Consider the following 18697-nt stretch of genomic DNA (forward strand, 5'->3'; position numbering starts at 1 on the left):
GCAGAAGACTTCATGAACAGAAATACAGAGGCTACACTGCAAGATGCAAACCACTGGTTAGCCGGAAAAATAGGATGGCTGGGTTACAGTTTGCCAAGAAGTACTTAAAAGAGTAACCACAGTTCTGGAAAAAGGTCTTGTGGACAGAACAGGCGAAGATTAGCTTATATCAGAGTGATGGCAAGAGCAAAGTATGGAGGAGAGAAGGAACTGCCCAAGATCCAAAGCATACCGTCTCATCCGTGAAACTCGGTGGTGGGGGTGTTGTGGCCTGGGCATGTATGGCTGCTGAAGATAATGGCTCACTTATCTTCATTGATGATACAACTGCTGATGGTAGTAGCATAATGAATTCTGAAGAGTATAGACATCCTATCTGCTCGTTCAAACAAATGCCTAAAAATTCATTGGCCGGCGGTTCATTGTACAGCAATATAATGATCTCACGACCTCAATCTGAAGAAGGGTTTCGGCCCGAAACGTTGCCTATTTCCTTCGCTCCATAGATGCTGCTGCACCCGCTGAGTTTCTCCAGCATTTTTGTGTACCTAATGATCCCAAACATACTGCTAAAGCAACAAAGGAGTTTTTCAAAGCTATGCAACAAAACACTAAACATGACTACTTTCATTTACATTATTTTGCTGTGTCCCAAACATTATGGTGCTCTGAAATGGGGGGACTATGTATAAACACTGCTGTAATTTCTACATGGTGAAACCAAAATGTATAAAAATATTCTTTATTAAAATCTGACAATATGTACTTTAACCACGTGATTTTTTTTCTATTAGAAATCTCAAATTGTGGAGTACAGAAGCAAATAAATAAATGATGGGTCTTTGTCCCAAACATTATGGAGGGCACTGTGTGTACCAACATTGTGATTCTGTCCAATTATATTGGTCACCAGAACAAAATGATTATTTTGTTTGTGCATTAGTTGTATTTTGCTGAGGGTGATTATCTGTGTCATCCAACAGAATCTAGTGAACATGAAGACAAAAGCACTGATGCCTCAGGTGAATTTTTTTCACATCCTTGTGCTGCACCAGTCTATGGCCTTACAAAGGGAACAAAAGCAGATTCAGTTTCAGAGAAGCAAACCAAACCAGAGGATGGAGACAATTTGGGTCCATTGCCTGAGAACTGGGAGATGGCATATACTGAAAAAGGAGAAGTCTACTTTATTGAGTAAGGCATTTATTCAAATATCTGTGATTTCTAGATGAACATTTTTAATTGACTTCAGTTAAATGATTTTAAACATAGGTTAACTTGAATATAGCCAAATAAACGTGCCTCGCGCATGTTCTGCAGTTAATTAGATTGTGCTAGCAAAGGATGCCTTGATTTTAATTTGATTTGAACAAGCAATTTTTAAGAATATCCCTTGAACTGTTTTATTTCTTTGTTAGCCATAACACCAAAACAACATCGTGGCTTGATCCTCGGTTAGCAAAAAAGGCAAAGCCTCCAGAAGAATGTAAAGATAACGGTAAGTAAATCCACATTCCTTTGCTCTGCATGTGTACATAACCTTTTTTAATTCAACTGTTTTTGTTTTAGATTTGATAGCTGGAGAGTGCATCTTGCTGCTGAATAATAGTTAATGAGAGCAGCTAACACTGGGACACAGGTGACCTTCACTGCTCGCTGCATATTGTTTGTTCTTCTCCAACCCAATGATATCAGCTGCAGCAGTGTAGAAGCTGAGGTTGTCTTTTTCTGTGCCTTGGAGAATGTTTCTATGTTAATTTTATATTTCTGATTTAAAATTGAAGGAGACAAGCTGCAATCTGGAATCACAGGACAAAAGCTAGGTACTGTAACTTTAAGTAATTGTTTTCATTTTATTTTCAAGATATAGCTCTTTTGATATAGCCATTTTGTTTCACTTCATTGAGAATTTATGCCATCTCTTTTCTGCATTTCCACTGGCACAATTTGTTTTTATTTCATGAAAGCATTCGCAAAGCTTTTTTGGATTACTATGAGGAAAAGAATTTCAATGTTGCATTATACTCTACAACATTTGCAACCTTTTTTTGCTTTATTTAATCTAAAATATACTTACATAATTGTTACACAAATATGCAACAAGCATCCTCTGAGGCAACTGAGACTTCTAGGTGCAATGTAAAAAAAATTTTTGAGTATCAATAATCTTTACAGAAAATCAAAAAATTTGAGTAAAAGGTTTTTTATTTTGTCATGGATATGTGAGCAGTAACTAAATGCATAATGCTGATTTAAAAAAAGTAAATAAAACCGTAAACAGATTGCTTTTCATTTTCAAAATTCAAGCACTTTTGCTGGAAATTAGAAACCGTTACAATATATTTCAACATGTATAAAACAGGTATATTGTTTATTAACCGGTAAATCTAAGATGGGTTCTCAATATTGTCTAATTAAATTGCCATGCACAGTGCTAACGGAGACTCTTAATTTACTTTTGCTATTCCACTGTCGAAAAATCTTATTTTATCCTATTTTAACCAATTATAAAGAAAGGGCTTTTGTAATAACTCTATGCTGTCTCACAGATTTATTTTAGAAGTTATATTTCCAAATCTTAATGGAATTGAAAGCATTTTTTTCAAAATATTGCAGTTTCAATATGTGTGTAACAGAATACAGCAACTGTTTGAAATCCAGCATCTTATCCTCTTCATCTACCCGCTGCACTGAAACAAACGTTGCCTTAGCAACAGCACTGCCACAATGAGCAGCAGACACAAAGTTATCAATTAAAATGGTGTCTGCAGCTACATCCATGGTAACAATGGCAGAAATGGTAATTTGGCGTTATGGCTTTATTAAGATGTCTTGTCACCTAAATCTATTGTCTGACCATCTAGTTTTATCTTTGTTATGATTTGTTCTAAACCATTACCATATATATATTTTTAGTTTGTACCCCATGCACAGGGAAAACGCATGTTGGGCGTATAGGAGAAGCCTCTGTTGTCAGAGAAATAGAGTTATTAATATTTAATTATTTCATCAATTCTGATGAAGGACCTTCAACTGGATGGGACAATTCTGTTTCTATCTGCAATTATGATACCTGGCCTGCTGAGTACCTCCAGCATGTTTTTCTATTTTAGGTTTCCAGCATTTGTAGTACTTTATATTTCATTGACCTACTGCCTGTTTGTCTCTTGATCCTAAAGAATCCCTGATGTGTTTCTTTTGCCAACGATAAAATTCAGCATTTATAGCTGCTGAAAAAAGATCCGTGCATACGTGAGGTGTTCCTAAATGGAGTTAATCTCTCAAATAACAGGAGCCGTTAGTGCACAGAAAACAAAAGTTTATGCCAAATACAATGTACAATACAAAGCCCGTATCTCAGCTACTAAATAAATATATAGATATCTGACAAATGCGATTACTTCAATGATAAACAACTATTAATTTATACTTCTGCATCATTCAAACTGTGAAGATTATTACTTCTGATTATAGATACTGCAGAAAATGATTCGTTTTTGCTTTTTTGAATTTATATAAAAATAGATAGATCTCAATCAATGGGAAGTCTTTAATTATCTTTAAAGTACTGTGATATATTTCATAATCTTTGAGGATTATTTACATCAGAAAAGGAATTAAATAACAGTTAAAATAGACGCACAAAGCTGGATTAACTCAGCGGGACAGGCAGCATCTCTGGAGAGAAGGAATGGGTGATGTTTTGGGTTGAGACCCAAAATAGCACTTGGCCGGTTTGCATTCCAGCAATGAATTTTGGGACTTCATTTCACATATTATGAGCATAGACTGTACATGTGACTGAACTTTCATTGCAGGCTGACCCTAATCTATAGTACATCAAATAGTGTTTTTGACCGTAATGTAATAAGTGTCTAAATAAATTACACAACAGAATTGGCAGATTGACATACAGTATTTATCTGTGAGGTAATCATTTGGATTGATTATCCATTATCTAACTTTCTGAGTCTACCTTTTTTTCTTGGCAAAAAAAAAGGTGAATTAATATTTGCCAATACAAGTTTTATTATGCATACTTAAGATCAGCAGTTTGATGGGGGTTTGATCTGTAATTTATCCAAAGTTTGAATTTGAAAGGAGGCACTTCTTTTGGTAGTCGTCAAATTTTGTGCAAACATAATTGTAAAACTTTTAGTCATGTTGGAATCCTCCTTGATTTGAATGCATATTGTTTCCTTTGTTCAGTTAAATCAGCTTCAGATCATAATACATCCTTGTAATACTATTAACAGATTATCCAGTGGCAATAATGTGCGATTCTTCATAGAGAAAAATAGAGTGATAGAGTGCCTCCTATTATTCTTCATTGAATGTATGAAGCTATGGAGCATTCCCTCACACCAACATCTAGTTTCATTGTCATGTTCTTTAAATAAACTTAAATCTAACTCAGGAGAATTTGATTTTGAACTTCTTCAAGTAACTCAGTCGGTGAGGCAGCATCTATGGAGAGAAGGAATTGGTGACGTTTTGGGTCGAGACCCTTCCTCAGACTGATGTCAGGGGATGGTTAAAGATAGAATGTAGGCATAGAGACAGTAAGTCTGGTGGGAGCACGGGGAAGGGGAACGGGATGGAGAGAGAAAGCAAGGGCTACCGAAAGTTAGAGAAGTCAATGTTCATACCACTGGGATGTAAACTACCCAAGCAAAATATGAGGTGCTGTTCCTCCAATTTGCGCTAGGCCTCACTCTTACAATGGAGGAAGCCCAGGACAGAAAGGTCAGATTGGGAATGGGAGGGGGAGTTGAAGTGCTGAGCCACCGGGAGATCAGGTAGGTCAAGACAGACCGAGCCGAGGTGTTCAGCGAAACGATCAGTGAGCCTGCGCTCAGTGTCACCGATGTAGAGAAGTTGACACCTGGAACATTGACTTCTCTAACTTTCGATAACCCTTGCTTTCTCTCTCCAACCCCTCCCCCTTCCCAGTGCTCCGACCAGTCTTACTGTCTGCCTACATTCTATCTTTGTCCCTCCCCTGACATCAGTCTGAGGAAGGGTCCCGACCCGAAACATGAAACATGTTTCTATGAAACATCGGCAATTCCTTCTCTCCAAAGATGCTGCCTCTCCCGCTAAGTTACTCCAGCATTTTGTGTCTACCTTTGATTTTGAACTTGCAGATTCTTAGTTCTCAACAAAGTCAGCATGTTTTTGTTCAGGGGAGTTCTTGCCTGATAAATCTTTTGGAGTTCTTTGATGAAGTAACAAGCAGGAGAGACAAAGGAGAGTCAGTGAATGTTGTTTACTTGGATTTTCCGAAGGCTTGCATTAAGGTGCCGCATGTGAGACCGCTAAACAAGATAGAAACCCATGGTATTAGAGGCTAGGTATTAGCATGCCCAGAAGACTGGGTGACTGGCTGAAAGATTTGGAATAAAGGGTGCATTTTTGGGTTGGCTGCCAGTGACCAGTGATGTTCCCAGTGAGTGTTGATGTTGGGTCTGTGAGTAGTGTTGACTTGGACAGGTTGGGAGAGTGGTCAAAGAAGTGGTAAATGGAATATACTGTAGCAAAGTGTATGGTTATGTACTTTCGTGTAAGGAATAAAGACAGACCATTTTCCAAATGGGAAGATAATTCAGTAATCAGAGCTGCAAAATGACTTGGGAATGCTGGTGCAGGATTCCCAAAAGATTAATTTGCAGGCAGTAGCAAAGAAGGCAAATGCAATGTTAGCATTCATTTTGAGAAGACTAAAATATAAAAGCAAGGGTATAATGCTGAGGCTTAATAAGGTGTTGGTCAGGCCACATCTGGAACTCTGTTTGGAATACATTTGGGCCCCATATTTGAATAATAAAGGCCTAGATAGAGTGAAAGTGCAGAGGATGCTTCCACTAGTTGGAGAGTTCCAGGCCAAGAGGTTACAGAATAAAAGGACAAACCTAAAGAATGGAGATAAGGAGGGATTTCTTAAGCCAGAGCATAGTGAATCTATGGAATTTATTGCCACAGTTGGCTGCGGAGGCCATCATTGTGCCTTTTAAAGGTGGAGATTGATAAGTTCTTGATTAGTAAGAACGTCAAAGTTTATGTGGAGAAGGCAGGAGAATGTGATTGCGAGGGAAAAATAGATCAGCCATGATAGAATGGTGCAGCAGAATCGATGGGCTGCTTGTCTTAATTCCACTCCAATGTCCTATGATTTTAAAAATCATGAATGATAATTCGATATTGTCATTTTATAATTGACATTCAGATTGCACACATGTTGTACTTCATTATCGCAAATAATTTGAGAACCAAGTGCAATAGGCTGGTATCTTGGAAGTATAGCAGTACAGGAGAGTGCTGCGTTCATTCCTGGTGTAGGCCTCATGGGTTCCCACATTATGTTTGTTCAATCTGATACTAAAGCACATTATTGCTTTCAATTAATGATTAAGGGGTATCTTTTTTTTCTAGAGCAAGCTTTGCTTTAAAAGAAAGAAGTAAAATTTGTGTGTTTAAAAAAATCTTGAAAACAATCATAGGACAGTGTAGATAATTGGAAGATTTATTTTGCTCAAGCTGTGCTTAATGAACATTTACTGACTTGGCAGGTTGCTGTGTTATATCACGCCAAATATGTAGTAATATGGTTAATACTCACTTGAGAAAGATATGACAAAAACATTTATTTAAGATCCCCGGGGAAGCTACAGAAGCTCAAATTCAGCATGCTAAGAGATTACTGTGGCTGTTCTCCCAGTTTGGTCCATGGTAATACTCCTTCAAGCTATCTGCTTGATAGCCACTGGACCATCAACCTGCTGCATCCCATTTGGCAAGTAGACTGTTTATTTTATGAAGTGTGTCAAGTGAGAACACGGACAGGTGTTCTTTGCCATGGTTAATAAAGGTTGCAGCTTCCTTTTATTCATTTAATGTTTTTATTCATTTAGTTTGGATTCTAAACTGGCTTACACATGGAAGACAGAGTGGGGGAAGGAAGGGTGTTTTTCTATCTGTAGGTTTGTGACCTATGGTGTTCTGCAGGGATCTGTGCTGGGACCTCTGTTGTTTGTGATAAATATAAAGGACTTGGACATCAATGTAGATGGATTGGTTTGTGAGTAAGTTTACAGATGTTACCAAAAGTGGTGGGGATGCAGACAGTGAGAAAGGCTGTCAATGGATTCAACGGGATATAGATCCGTTACAGGTATGGCAGAGTATTGGTCAATGGAGTTTAATCCAAGCAAGTGTAAGGTGTTGCATTCTGGGATGCCGAATGTAAGGGGAAGGTTATAGGAACTCGTTCAGTTACATCGGAGAATGTTGACAACATAAGATTAGGTAATGTAGGAAGACGTGGATGTGCAATATGCATATTGTTATAGATCTGTTCATCTGAATGGCCTGCGCCATTGCTGCAATATTCTGAATGCCTGTGGGATTTCCTTGATTATTTATTATATCTACAACTACAATAGGTCTAGCTTCCTTTAAGCTAAAGTGCTTGCTATTTTTGAAACCTGTTTTTGAATGTAATTATTATTTTCCAGACAGAGTTGCTCTTTGAATTCAAAATTATACAGTTCAGTGGAATAACATCAATAAAATAAAACATTGGCAGTAGATATACATAACCTTTTTCATCCTAATGCCTCTTGTGAAGCTGCCAGAGTACATTGTGTGAAAAGTTTCATAATTGTAGAAAATGTTTTTAGTTCAGCTCCATTGAACTAATCCCCAAGAAAACATGTATTTATCCTTCTATTAGCAATATTTGTTCAGTGAAAATGGCTTCTTACTCATTTTATTTCTGAGTATCTTTATAGGCAGATTGACTTTTAAATATTAAAGTTACTTGACATGTGTAGTACTGGAAAAACAAATTTGTTTTTTTAAATCTGGATTTATTTGTGCAATGTTGTAAATATGATCAGACTGTTCCTTAAATTGTTTCTTCAGAAACTAGTACTATGAATAAAATTGAGGGAGAGAGCATGTAGGCCAAGCAGTATGTCGGGTGTGAAGAGGTCACACATAACAGGTGCACAATTTTTGATGTGAAGTCCTGCAGTTTGTGTCAGGATGCAGACTCCAACAAAAGCTTGCATTATTTTCTCCACTATAATCAAATAAAATTGATGCCATTATGAACATTTCCAATGTTAAGCCTGGCAGAAAATTCACTGAAAATGGTCCTTTGTTGTGTGAGTTGCATGTGATTTATTAATGGCACGCTAAGTGGTAATACCTGCGGAGCATACTGTCTGGTACAAAGAAACTAATTTTAGTAATGTACATTATAATTCACATGGATAATTAGTTTTGAGCAAATTGATTTTCAACTAGGAAATCATTTCTTTAAAGTTTATTTTACTTCAACTTCTGATTTAATTCAGTACTGAGAGCTAGAATGGGGTACAGAGATTCTGAGTTCACATCTGACTCCTCCACAATATGCCAGGAATTGTTCCCCAGCGAAGTTTGACCCCATTCATTTGAATAGTTTGTTAATCTCAATTTAAAAGGTTAATGCAATTAAGTAGTTTGTATTGTTTTTCTAACTTAAAATGTAATGTTTTAAAATATTTTTTAGCATGTAAATGTGACTCAGGTTTGTTCATTTGTTTTTTGATTCAGATACTTTTAAAGATTTACTCATCTCTGAGTATCAGTTTTAAACTCTCAGGTAGTTCCAGATGGAAGACCACGGAATGCATTGGTCCCTGATCATGTGTGTTATGACTGTATTCAACATGTTCCGCATGGATATCCAACTTAATCTTCCAGTTTGTTATAAGTGGATTCCAGTGGATGTAGAGAGGATGTTTCCAGAAGTGGAAAAGTCTAGAACCAGAGGCCACAGCGTCGGAATAAAAGGACGTACCTTTAGAATGGAGGAGATTGATAGGATCGTGATTAGTAAGGGTGTCAAAGGTTAGGGGAAGAAGGCAGGAGAATGTTGAGGGAAAAATAGATGGAATGGTGGAGCAGACTTAATGGGCCGAACGGCCTAATTCTGCTTGAATTTTTGTAATTATTTAGTTGCCGAAAACGTGGTGACTCTTTATGTTGTGCCTAGGTGAGGTCTGCTGCATGATTTTATCGGATTGTATGCAAAAACAAAGAATTTCACTGTACCGAGGTTCATGGGACAATAAATTATCATTGAATCATTTTGAATTTATAAAATATCACAGTAGTAGTTTTGCCAACATAATGGCTTAAATTTTGTAGTCAATAGTAAAGAAAACTGCCCTTAAATAGCAATCCTACTGACATGGATTCCCCTTTCCCAAAAACATTTGTTGCTAAGTGATTCTCTGATTTTGAAGCATGTTAATAAGCCCTCGAGCAGCCAGTCACATCACAGTAATTCAGAACACAATCTCTAGTAAATATCTTAAATATTTCAGCTGGCATCAGATCTCCAGTTCATTCCTAACTTTCACGTTGAATTGTTCAAGGACAGAAGTCATGATAAAGTTGACTATGGGAGCTGGCTATTACATTTCTCAATAGGTATACCAGCTGGTGACCAGCATTTATACATAACTAAAACTTTTTGGGCTCTTCCGGTTTGCGGGTTTTTTCTATTTGCACAAAAACGGTATGTAACAGCGCTACAATTTTTCGCCAGATTACTCACCATTCTCCTGTGCTGCGAGTGCAACAAGTTTCGTTCCGATCCGTGGCAAAAGTTATCGAGGTTTAAAAATCTTAAAAACCACGCATGCGCAGATTCCTTCAGTTAGCGCCACGCAGATTAGTCTCTTCTCCTGTCAGTCAATGCCACGGCCGCGATGGCGACGCCCCTTCCTGCCACGCCGGCGGCCGCCTGTCCCGCCTCACTCACCTACTCCTCTCTCCCCTCCTCACAGTAGCTTGTCTATTGTCACCCCCACCACTGGCATAGGCCGCAGGGGGTTTTAGTGCAGGCCCTGGTCCCATTCCTCTCTCCCTCATCCATCACCCTTCTCTCCCGCCCACCCTCTGCGGCAATGGTGGTCCCGTCTACCCGTCCCTCCGGGTCCGTCTCCTCAGATGCCGCCGTTGCGGTAATTCACCCTCACGGCCTTCTTGGAGGAGATCATCTCCACCAGTTCATCGAAACTCGTGGTGCCCACCGTGATGAACACCGACTCCATCTCCCCTCCCCCTGGCAGCGGCAGCGAGCAGGCAGGTAGTTGCTTTTTATGGATGGATGGATGGATGCAGGGAGGGAGGGAGGGACTGAGGGTAGGGGATAGGAGACCCACATGTGGGGTTTTTTCTATTATAAATCTCAAATTGTGGAGTACAGAGACAAATAAATAAATGATGGATCTTTGTCGCAAACATTATGGAGGGCACTGTATGATGCACATATTAATGATCACCTTCCCATCCCCTGTGACAGAGGCAGCAGTCATGATAAAAGGTGTAAACCAATTATTCACATCCTTCCCCCACCCCCATGCCATGTGAGAAGGGATCAGGGAATGGGGTCAATACATATTTAATGGAGAAAACACATCCCCCAACCCCCAACGTCTGCTTCATTCACATACTTAAATATAGCTGCTTGAATCCAATTAGGAAACTGATTTAATTTTAACAGCTGTGATTTAGTATTCTAGTGGCTTGAGAAATGTAGTGATGAAAGAGAGGTAGAAGCTGCAGGCTCATGTAAAAAGGCTCGTGTAAAAAGATCCTCATGTGCCAGGCAAATGCTATCTTTATTTTAGCAGTTTTTATTCATCAGACCCAATATTTGATAAATTTATTAAGACAAACATAATTTTGACTGTGTCTATTTTGTTATTTTAAGGCAATATTTTCTCTTTTCAATTGACATGGCCCCTGCTTGGCCAGCCTTCACAAATGGGGCAGCAGTCCAACCCCACGGTGTGCTTGTGGAGAGCAGCAAACAATGCAACACATCATTGAAGCATGCCCTCAACAAAGACTCAAAGGAGGACTTGTCACCCTTCATACAGCAGATCAAGAGGCAACTGCTTGGCTAAAGGACTTTGCATTCGCTAAATAAATTGACTTACAATTGGGATTCTGCATTGATCAAATGGCTCTAAGTACAGTCCCCTTGGAATTGGATTTCTTCACTGTAAAAAGCCTTATGAGCCTGGCCGTCAGTTACGCGACAGGCCGGTGGCGCGCGAAGATTTCGTTCAGGACTAAGTCCACACTCCTCCATGCCACTCCACAGTCCTCCACACCACTCCATGAGTTACCCACACGCTACCCACATGCTAGCATGTCGCGTAAATGGCGCGCGAATGTCAGCCAAGTGGGACAGGCCCTTTACTCTCCAGTCCCCTATTTTCCGTGAGCAAATTGCGTTAATGATCAATTCTGGTTGAAGTTGCATCAGTTATAAAATTAGACTGGGACTTCTGATCGCAATCCAGTCTTATGTGGTGTCATTTTCCCAGTGTTTGATATGATATTTTATGCACATTAAAGCCTGTTCTGACACAACAACCATTATGGAACAGTTGTAGAAGAATTAGTGAGGTGTTTTATTGGTTTACTTATAATTTACACTCTGTTGATATCAGGACATCTCCTGATTTGAGTACAAACTGCTATCAAAGTCCATAGAAACTAAACTACCAGTGAATTAATTTGACAGCATTTAGCTGCTAAGCTACTAATTCAGGGAGTGCTGTGCTGTGGCTTTCAGAATAGGTGTTGCAGATAACTCAATAAGGGTGTGCGCCAAATGTCCATCGACAAAGATGCACAGATTGTACCTGGATCTCTCTGATGGGCATTGCCAACACTGCTCAGGGCTTCAAAGGGCTTCTGTGAGATCTGTAGCATTTCATGAGATGACATTCAGCCGTGCCCTTGTGCTATATTATTATGAAATCCTGTGTGAAAGTCAGTGACTTGCAACATCAAAGTCATTGATCCCTGCAGCTTGATAGTTTGCTGCTCACTGGGAAGACTTTGTGCCTTGACCAGCTGAAGAATATTGATGTAACCGATTCAATTGTAAGACACTTAAAATATATTGATCAGATTGTCATGCGGTGAATAGAAAGATACATTGAAGAGCTATCATTCAAGACATGAAGCCCTTACAGAAAGAGGTGAAACAACCCTCATAGATTTCCACTTTAAAGCTATTGAACTAATTTAGCCAGGCAAAGATACACATTGGGAAAAGGTGATTAATTCTCAGTAATAGAAGGATCATGTCTCACTTTGGTCTCAACAATTGAATATGATTGCTATATTCTTGTGGTGTCCGGCTCAAAGACTTATATCTGACAACGGTTATTTCATGTGCCACCTGAAGGCCGATGTCCAGCAGAGAACCCAGACCTAAAGAATTGACTGTGGACACAGAAAGCACAGGAGGATCAATGACTTGCTCACATCCAGGAGATGCATGGCTTCTTCAGTGCTTCAGTCATTTGCAGCCTGTATTCAAGACCCCACTCCATTACAGTCAAGAAAGAGGGGTTTAATTCATCAGAAAAGTAGATAGTCAACATCAAAGGTCTCAACTGTGTCTGTTCTTGACATGAATGTTCTTGAATCCATACTGCAGAAACCTATTTGAGCTAGCCATGGCACAGTCTGAAGAAGGGGTTCGGCCCAAAACGTTGCCTATTTCCTTCGCTCCAGAGATGCTGCTGCACCCGCTGAGTTTCTCCAGCATTTTTGTGTACCTTCGATTTTACAGCATCTGCAGTTCCTTCTTAAACACAAAAGCCTTGGCACCATTCCTGACTGACAAGTTCAAAACACCATATCCCAACCAAAATAAACAAGGCCTCGGGGGGCAGGCGGTATTTCCATTGAAATTTTCAAAGCTTAGTGGTGATGAGCTTCAGACAAAATCCACACTATCATTTCCCCATTGGGGACCGAGATCTTGTAGTTGTAATTATGTAATCAAGACAGGAGTCAAGTCCAACTGTGGCCACTGCGGACAAGTCTCCCTGCTGGTTGGCACAGGGAATGTTACCGCCTGGGTCTTTCTGAACCAGCTTCTCTCAGTGGTCAAATAGCTGCTCCCTGATTCACATCTCGAGGCATGGTGGGCATGATAATACAAGGAGCAACAGCATCCAAAATATATGCCTTTAACCTCGCCAAATCGTTTTCTTTCATTTTCTTTTACTAAAGGAAGGATATGATACTGTAGGAAGGAGGTGATTTAGCTTGAGAGGATGCAGAAAAGATTCACAAGTATGTTCCCGGGCTTAAGTTACAGAGAGAGGCTGAATCGGCTGGGAATGTATTTCCTGGAGTGAAGGAAACTGAGGTAATCTTAGAGGTCTATAAAATCAAGAGGGGCACAGAGATGGTCAGTCTTTTTTCCATTGAAAGTAGAATAATTATTGAAAGAACATTTAAATGAAAATTGGATAAATTGAATTCACAAGAGACTGGATATGCTGGAATCTTGAGCAAAAAAACAAATTATGGAGGAACTTAGTGGGCCAGGCAGCATCTGTGGAGAAAAATGGACAGATGGATTTTCCGGTTAGCACCCTTCTTCAAGGCTGGAGGAAACGGTAAATAACTCGTAGAAAGGGTCAAGGGGAAGGGATGGGGCAAGAGTGAGCAAATGATAGATGGATCCAGGTTGGAAAGATTTGAAAGTCAGATTAATCAGGTGGGGAGAGAAAGGTGGAGTTGGTCACAACAGTTGTATCCCCTCTAGTCCAGTCTTGAAGAAGAATAAATTGATGTTGAAGTTTGGGTCAGTTTTGGCCCTTTTAGGTTTTAGGGCTTGCCATGTGGTCTGCAACCAAATCACATTTTAACCTGCTACTTATTTATTTCCTGGAAGTATTTGCCACGAGCATGACATTAATCATAGGAGGCTCTACATTTAAACTCATATGCAGGAAGTCAGCTACCTTTCCTCTAATCTGATAGGGAAAATCACAGGCCCATGAAAATAATTACCGTACTCGCAACCATTATATAATTGGTTTATAAGTCAATGTTATCAATGTGTGAATTATAATAGTTGCAGTGTTATCTTTTGTACCCACCTGAAACATAATATAGATATATTTTCAAATTCAATATAGCATTGCCTCACTAAAATATTACTTTGGATAACATTCCGTATTATTTAACAGGATTTTGGAGCTATGATCTTCTAACAGGGCCTTTGCAGGCATTGAGGTTGTTCAAGCAGAGGAAGATAAGAGGAAAGTTCAAGCAGTTGGATGTATAGGATTATGGAGAGAAAATGGAAAGTAGATTAATTTTGAATTCTTGCTCTCAGCACATATTTCTGTGCCTCTGTTTCAATCTGACAACAAACCCTTCTATTGTAGCACAAAGTTTGATTCACTGTGTTTCTCTTTATCCATTTTGTTTATGTTTATTGATAATTAGTTTGCATTTTACTTCAATTCTAATTGGTTTAATTTGCAACATGTTAAGTATTTGTGGCATGTTGCTATCTAAATATGCAAATGAAATAGTAATTGAAGCAGAAATATCCACGTGCATTTTATTTTAAGGGTATTAAATCAGCAAAGAATAAGTAAGTAAGTCCCCTGTTAATAATATTTGTTTAATTTGACAGTTGCAAAAGCTTTTACGAATCAAATCCTTAAAGTCCTGTAACTGAAAAGAAAATTCCTAAGTGAACAAAATTATGTATATTGGATTATGTGGCGCAACACATGAAAAATAGTGTTAAATAAAACATGAACTGCAGGTTCTTTTAAAATGTTATATATTTTTATTAGGTGGGAATAATTCTCCAACCATTCTGATCTGGTAGTTATATTTCTGTATTCAGTATGCTGTCTTTCTGTGTCTAAATGGTTGTATGTATCTTTGTAGCCTACATCAATTTTAAAGAGCATAACATACAAAAAGAACTGAGCTGGTTAGAAATGTTTTGTAGATAACAAACAATACATTTGTACATTGTCTAACGAATTTTAAGACTGAAAAAAGTATAATGCATTGAATGTCTTATTTCATGGATAGCATTGCAATTTTCTAATGAAGTTTCACTATTTTATGTTTTTGCCATCAAACCTTAATTCAAGGATTGGATTTGCCAGATAAAAAAAATTGTTCTAGTGACTGAGACCTACACATTGGAACTATGATTTAGTACAATGCTCAAGTAGTAATCAATTAACATCATGGTCCAACTAACTCTGAGATATTACCAACTATTTCAAGTAGCATGATGATAGAATGTGGATATCACTGGCGAGGCAAACAATTAATTCCCATCCTTAATTCCACTTGACAAGAAGACTTCAAACAGCTTTCTTGAATAGAGCAGCTTTTTTGGTTTCACAACAATGACCCAGTGATGATGAAAGAACTGTATTATATTTCCAAGTAATGATGAAATGTAGACACAAGGAACTGCAGATGCTGGTTTACAAAAAAAGTCACGAAGTGCTGGAGTAACCCATTGAGTTAGCACATCTAGAGACAGTGGGCACCTGTAATAGAGAGTGTGTACCTTTAAGGTGGTAATTAGGGCTGCTTTGATCGAGACGGTGATGAGATTCTTGAGTGTTATTACAGTTCCTCTTATCCAACCAGTAGAGATTGCTCCACTGCATTCCTGATATGTAACTTATAGATGGTGGAAAGACATTAGGAAGTCAGAAATTAAGATGCCTTAGAATACCCATCCTTTTGCCTGCATGTAGCCCTGGTATTTACAGTATATAACTGATTTAATTAATAAAATAGGGAGGGCCATGAAAGGGACAGGAAATAGCACTGGCAGATAATGTTAAGGAAAATCTAAATGTACATTAATGGAAAGATGATAACTAGAGAGAATAGTGCCCCTCATTAACAAAAAGTGGTAATCTCTCTGTGGAGTTACAGAAGATGGCCAAGGTCCTCAATGAGTATTTCTCCGTTGTTTTTACTGTGGAGAAAGACATGAAGCCTGGAGAACTTGGGATAATTAATGGAGGTTTCTTGAGAAGAGTCTGACCTATGGTCAAGGAGGTTCTGGACATCCAAAGGAGTAAGATGGTAGATACATTTCCTAGGACTGATGGACACTGAAGACCTCTGAAGGACTTTGCAGACACTGAAGCACTAGAGAAGAAATTGTAAGAGCCCTGGCTGAAATATATGAATCATCATTAGACAAGGGTGAGGTGCCGGAAGATGGAGGGTGGCTACTGCCTCTATTTGAAAAGCACACCAGGGAAAATCCTGTGAACTATGGACCAATGAGCCTAACATCTGTGTTAGGAAAGTTACTGGAGAGGATTCTGATGGGTCTGAGATATATGCATTTAGATCGATAAATATTAAATGCAGAATCAATGACAAAATATACATTGTGTTTTCATTGACAATTTGGAGTTCACTGTGGGGTTATTATAGGCTTCCAATATAAATTTTGAAACATTCTGATCTTTTGTTTGTTATATTCATATCTTCATGACATCATTATCCAAGGTCTATCATTAATTTCCTGGCTACTTTAAATAGTTTTTTTCCTGGAAATTTAAATGTGAAGAATATTCGTGCAATTATTGCAAGTTATGATTTGAAAATTAATTTTACATATTTGGAGATTTGGCTGCTGAGCATTGTTTCTCAACACCTGCCCAGCATTGATGAAATTGCTCAACACATAATTCTTTTAGCAAGTGCTTACTTACTCTTCGCAATGTCAAGTAGTGCTTCCAGATTGCCTTGATATATATTGTGGCTATGTTTATATATGTTTAGCGAGCCTTTAGTGAGAAAACATAATATATATATTTCTAGATAAACAAATGTTGATCCCAGAGTAATGATTTCTTTCAATGTGTATGGGTTTAATCAAAATAATAAAACATTTTTTTCTGTTATCAACTTCACATTTTGAGTTGAGAGAGAAGAAAATCTATATTTGTTAATAAGTTTACAGAACATGTACCAAAATTAGATGTTTACAAAATAATCTAATTCTCTGCAATTAATAGTGAAATGTATTTATGAGTTGTTGGAAAATGTAATCCAACTGCTTAGCTCATTTGGTCACTTTGTACTCATGGTTGCACTGCATTGGAAATTTAAAGTTACTTTATGCCAAGTGGTGTTCTAAAATATAAATACCAAAGGAATGTAAGACTTCTGCCCCCTCGGTGATACACAGGGAATGGCAATGGTGCCACAGCTAAATCACTGGACTAGTAATTCACAGTCCTGGGCTAACAATGGTTAAAACATGTGCAAAGTGCAAACACGCGATGAAATTATTTTATAAACAGTAGATTATTGCCATACCTAAGCACATTCCTGATTAATAAGAGTCTGAAGAAGGGTCTCGACCCAAAGCGTCACCCATTACTTCTCTCCAGAGATGCTGCCTGTCCCACTGAGTTACTCCAGCATTTTGTGTCTACCTTCCTGATTAACAAATTGTACAGAAATACTGATTCCGCATGCAAGAGGTGCCATGTTTTGGCACAGTTTTCAATGTCCAGTCCACGCTCTAGGTATTCTGAGCAGTGCCCATTACAGGCAATCCCCAGGCTGTTGCATTCAGCCATCCCTTCGATGTGTGGATTGATCAGTGAACTGACGTCCCACTCCTCGCCCGTCGACCTTTGTTCCCGGGATGGCCTCCTGCAACCGACTTTGAAGACGTAGTAGGCAGACACTGGCTCCCTCTCCTCTCCTATCAGCCTCGGTTCTCGCCGGTCGCATCCGTCACCATTGCTGCTCCATCCTTCCCTTCTCTGGTCTTCGGAGGATGAGCAGGGACCGGCTCTGCGGCTTCCTATGCAGCCCGTGGTTACTGTGTTCCACGAGCAGGGGCTGGCTCGATGGGCTCCCCTTTCCAGGCTGCGATCCGCTGGATCCTACAAGCAGGGGTCGGCTTGGTGGCTACTCCCTGCAGGCCGCATCCACCGGGCTTTACATTCGGCCGCGGGGTACAGGCTCAGTGGCTACCACCTGTATGCCGTGGCGCTCTGGTAGCTTCCGTCTTGCGCAATCTGGGGGCCTTACATCGAACCTCACCATTGCAGATAATAATTTTGCAATTAGACCAGCACACTGATGTCACAATGGAACTTTCCAAGATTTTAATAACTTGTATTATTTTATTTCTTTGGGACACTTATATTATTGAAGTGTTCTAAGTGATGAATAACGAACTGCAATAATATTGCATAAATGGAATGTCAGAAGTTGTAACAGACGTGATTATATGGGAGAGAACAGAAAAGCATGAAATAATTAGGGAAATTGAATTGAATGGTTTCTCTGAGAAGTGACATTCATCCAATGGGCGTGAAAGTTATGAGAAATATGAAATTATATTTAGGAATTCAAGCAATGTACTAAAAAATTAAGTAGGGTTGAATTTTCTCTGTGGTCCTTGAGATATTTACATTTGTAAAGGAAACATCAAGAATAAATGGTAGAATTAACTTGGCAAAAGTATGATGTAACTAGTTTTTTTTCATACGAGTCTATTCATCCCTTTGCACTAATGTATCTTGCTGCTTTGTCACTCTGTTCCAATTGATGTGATATTTAAATATTTAATTTACCCACACAGAGAACTTACATTAAACATTTAAAACTTGATACTTTGGCTTTAATAATAAGAAAAGAATGTATGGGGCGAACCTGACATTTCTCTCAGTTACCAGTAATTTCTATTGCTGTCATCTTCATTACATACTATATTCACCTGAAGCATATAAGATAGGCAGGAAATTTAGTGTGGAGAGACATTATCAAAATGAATGTATTGAGGGGC

At 38.8% G+C, this 18697-nt stretch overlaps 1 protein-coding gene across 16 annotated transcripts in view; it reads left to right on the forward strand.

The window, feature by feature from the left end:
• The window catches only part of magi2a (membrane associated guanylate kinase, WW and PDZ domain containing 2a), a 369023-nt gene that overhangs the window by 268955 nt on the left and 81371 nt on the right, over nt 1-18697 (forward strand). For all 16 annotated transcript variants that reach the window (XM_055653114.1, XM_055653115.1, XM_055653116.1 and 13 more), the window contains 3 exons: nt 984-1194; nt 1419-1498; nt 1785-1823. In XM_055653114.1, coding sequence (XP_055509089.1) covers nt 984-1194; nt 1419-1498; nt 1785-1823 — 330 coding nt within the window. The remainder of the gene's footprint in view (nt 1-983; nt 1195-1418; nt 1499-1784; nt 1824-18697) is intronic.

The sequence above is a fragment of the Leucoraja erinacea genome, chromosome 22, assembly GCF_028641065.1.
Source record: "Leucoraja erinacea ecotype New England chromosome 22, Leri_hhj_1, whole genome shotgun sequence".
In the NCBI taxonomy this organism is placed as follows: domain Eukaryota; kingdom Metazoa; phylum Chordata; class Chondrichthyes; order Rajiformes; family Rajidae; genus Leucoraja; species Leucoraja erinaceus.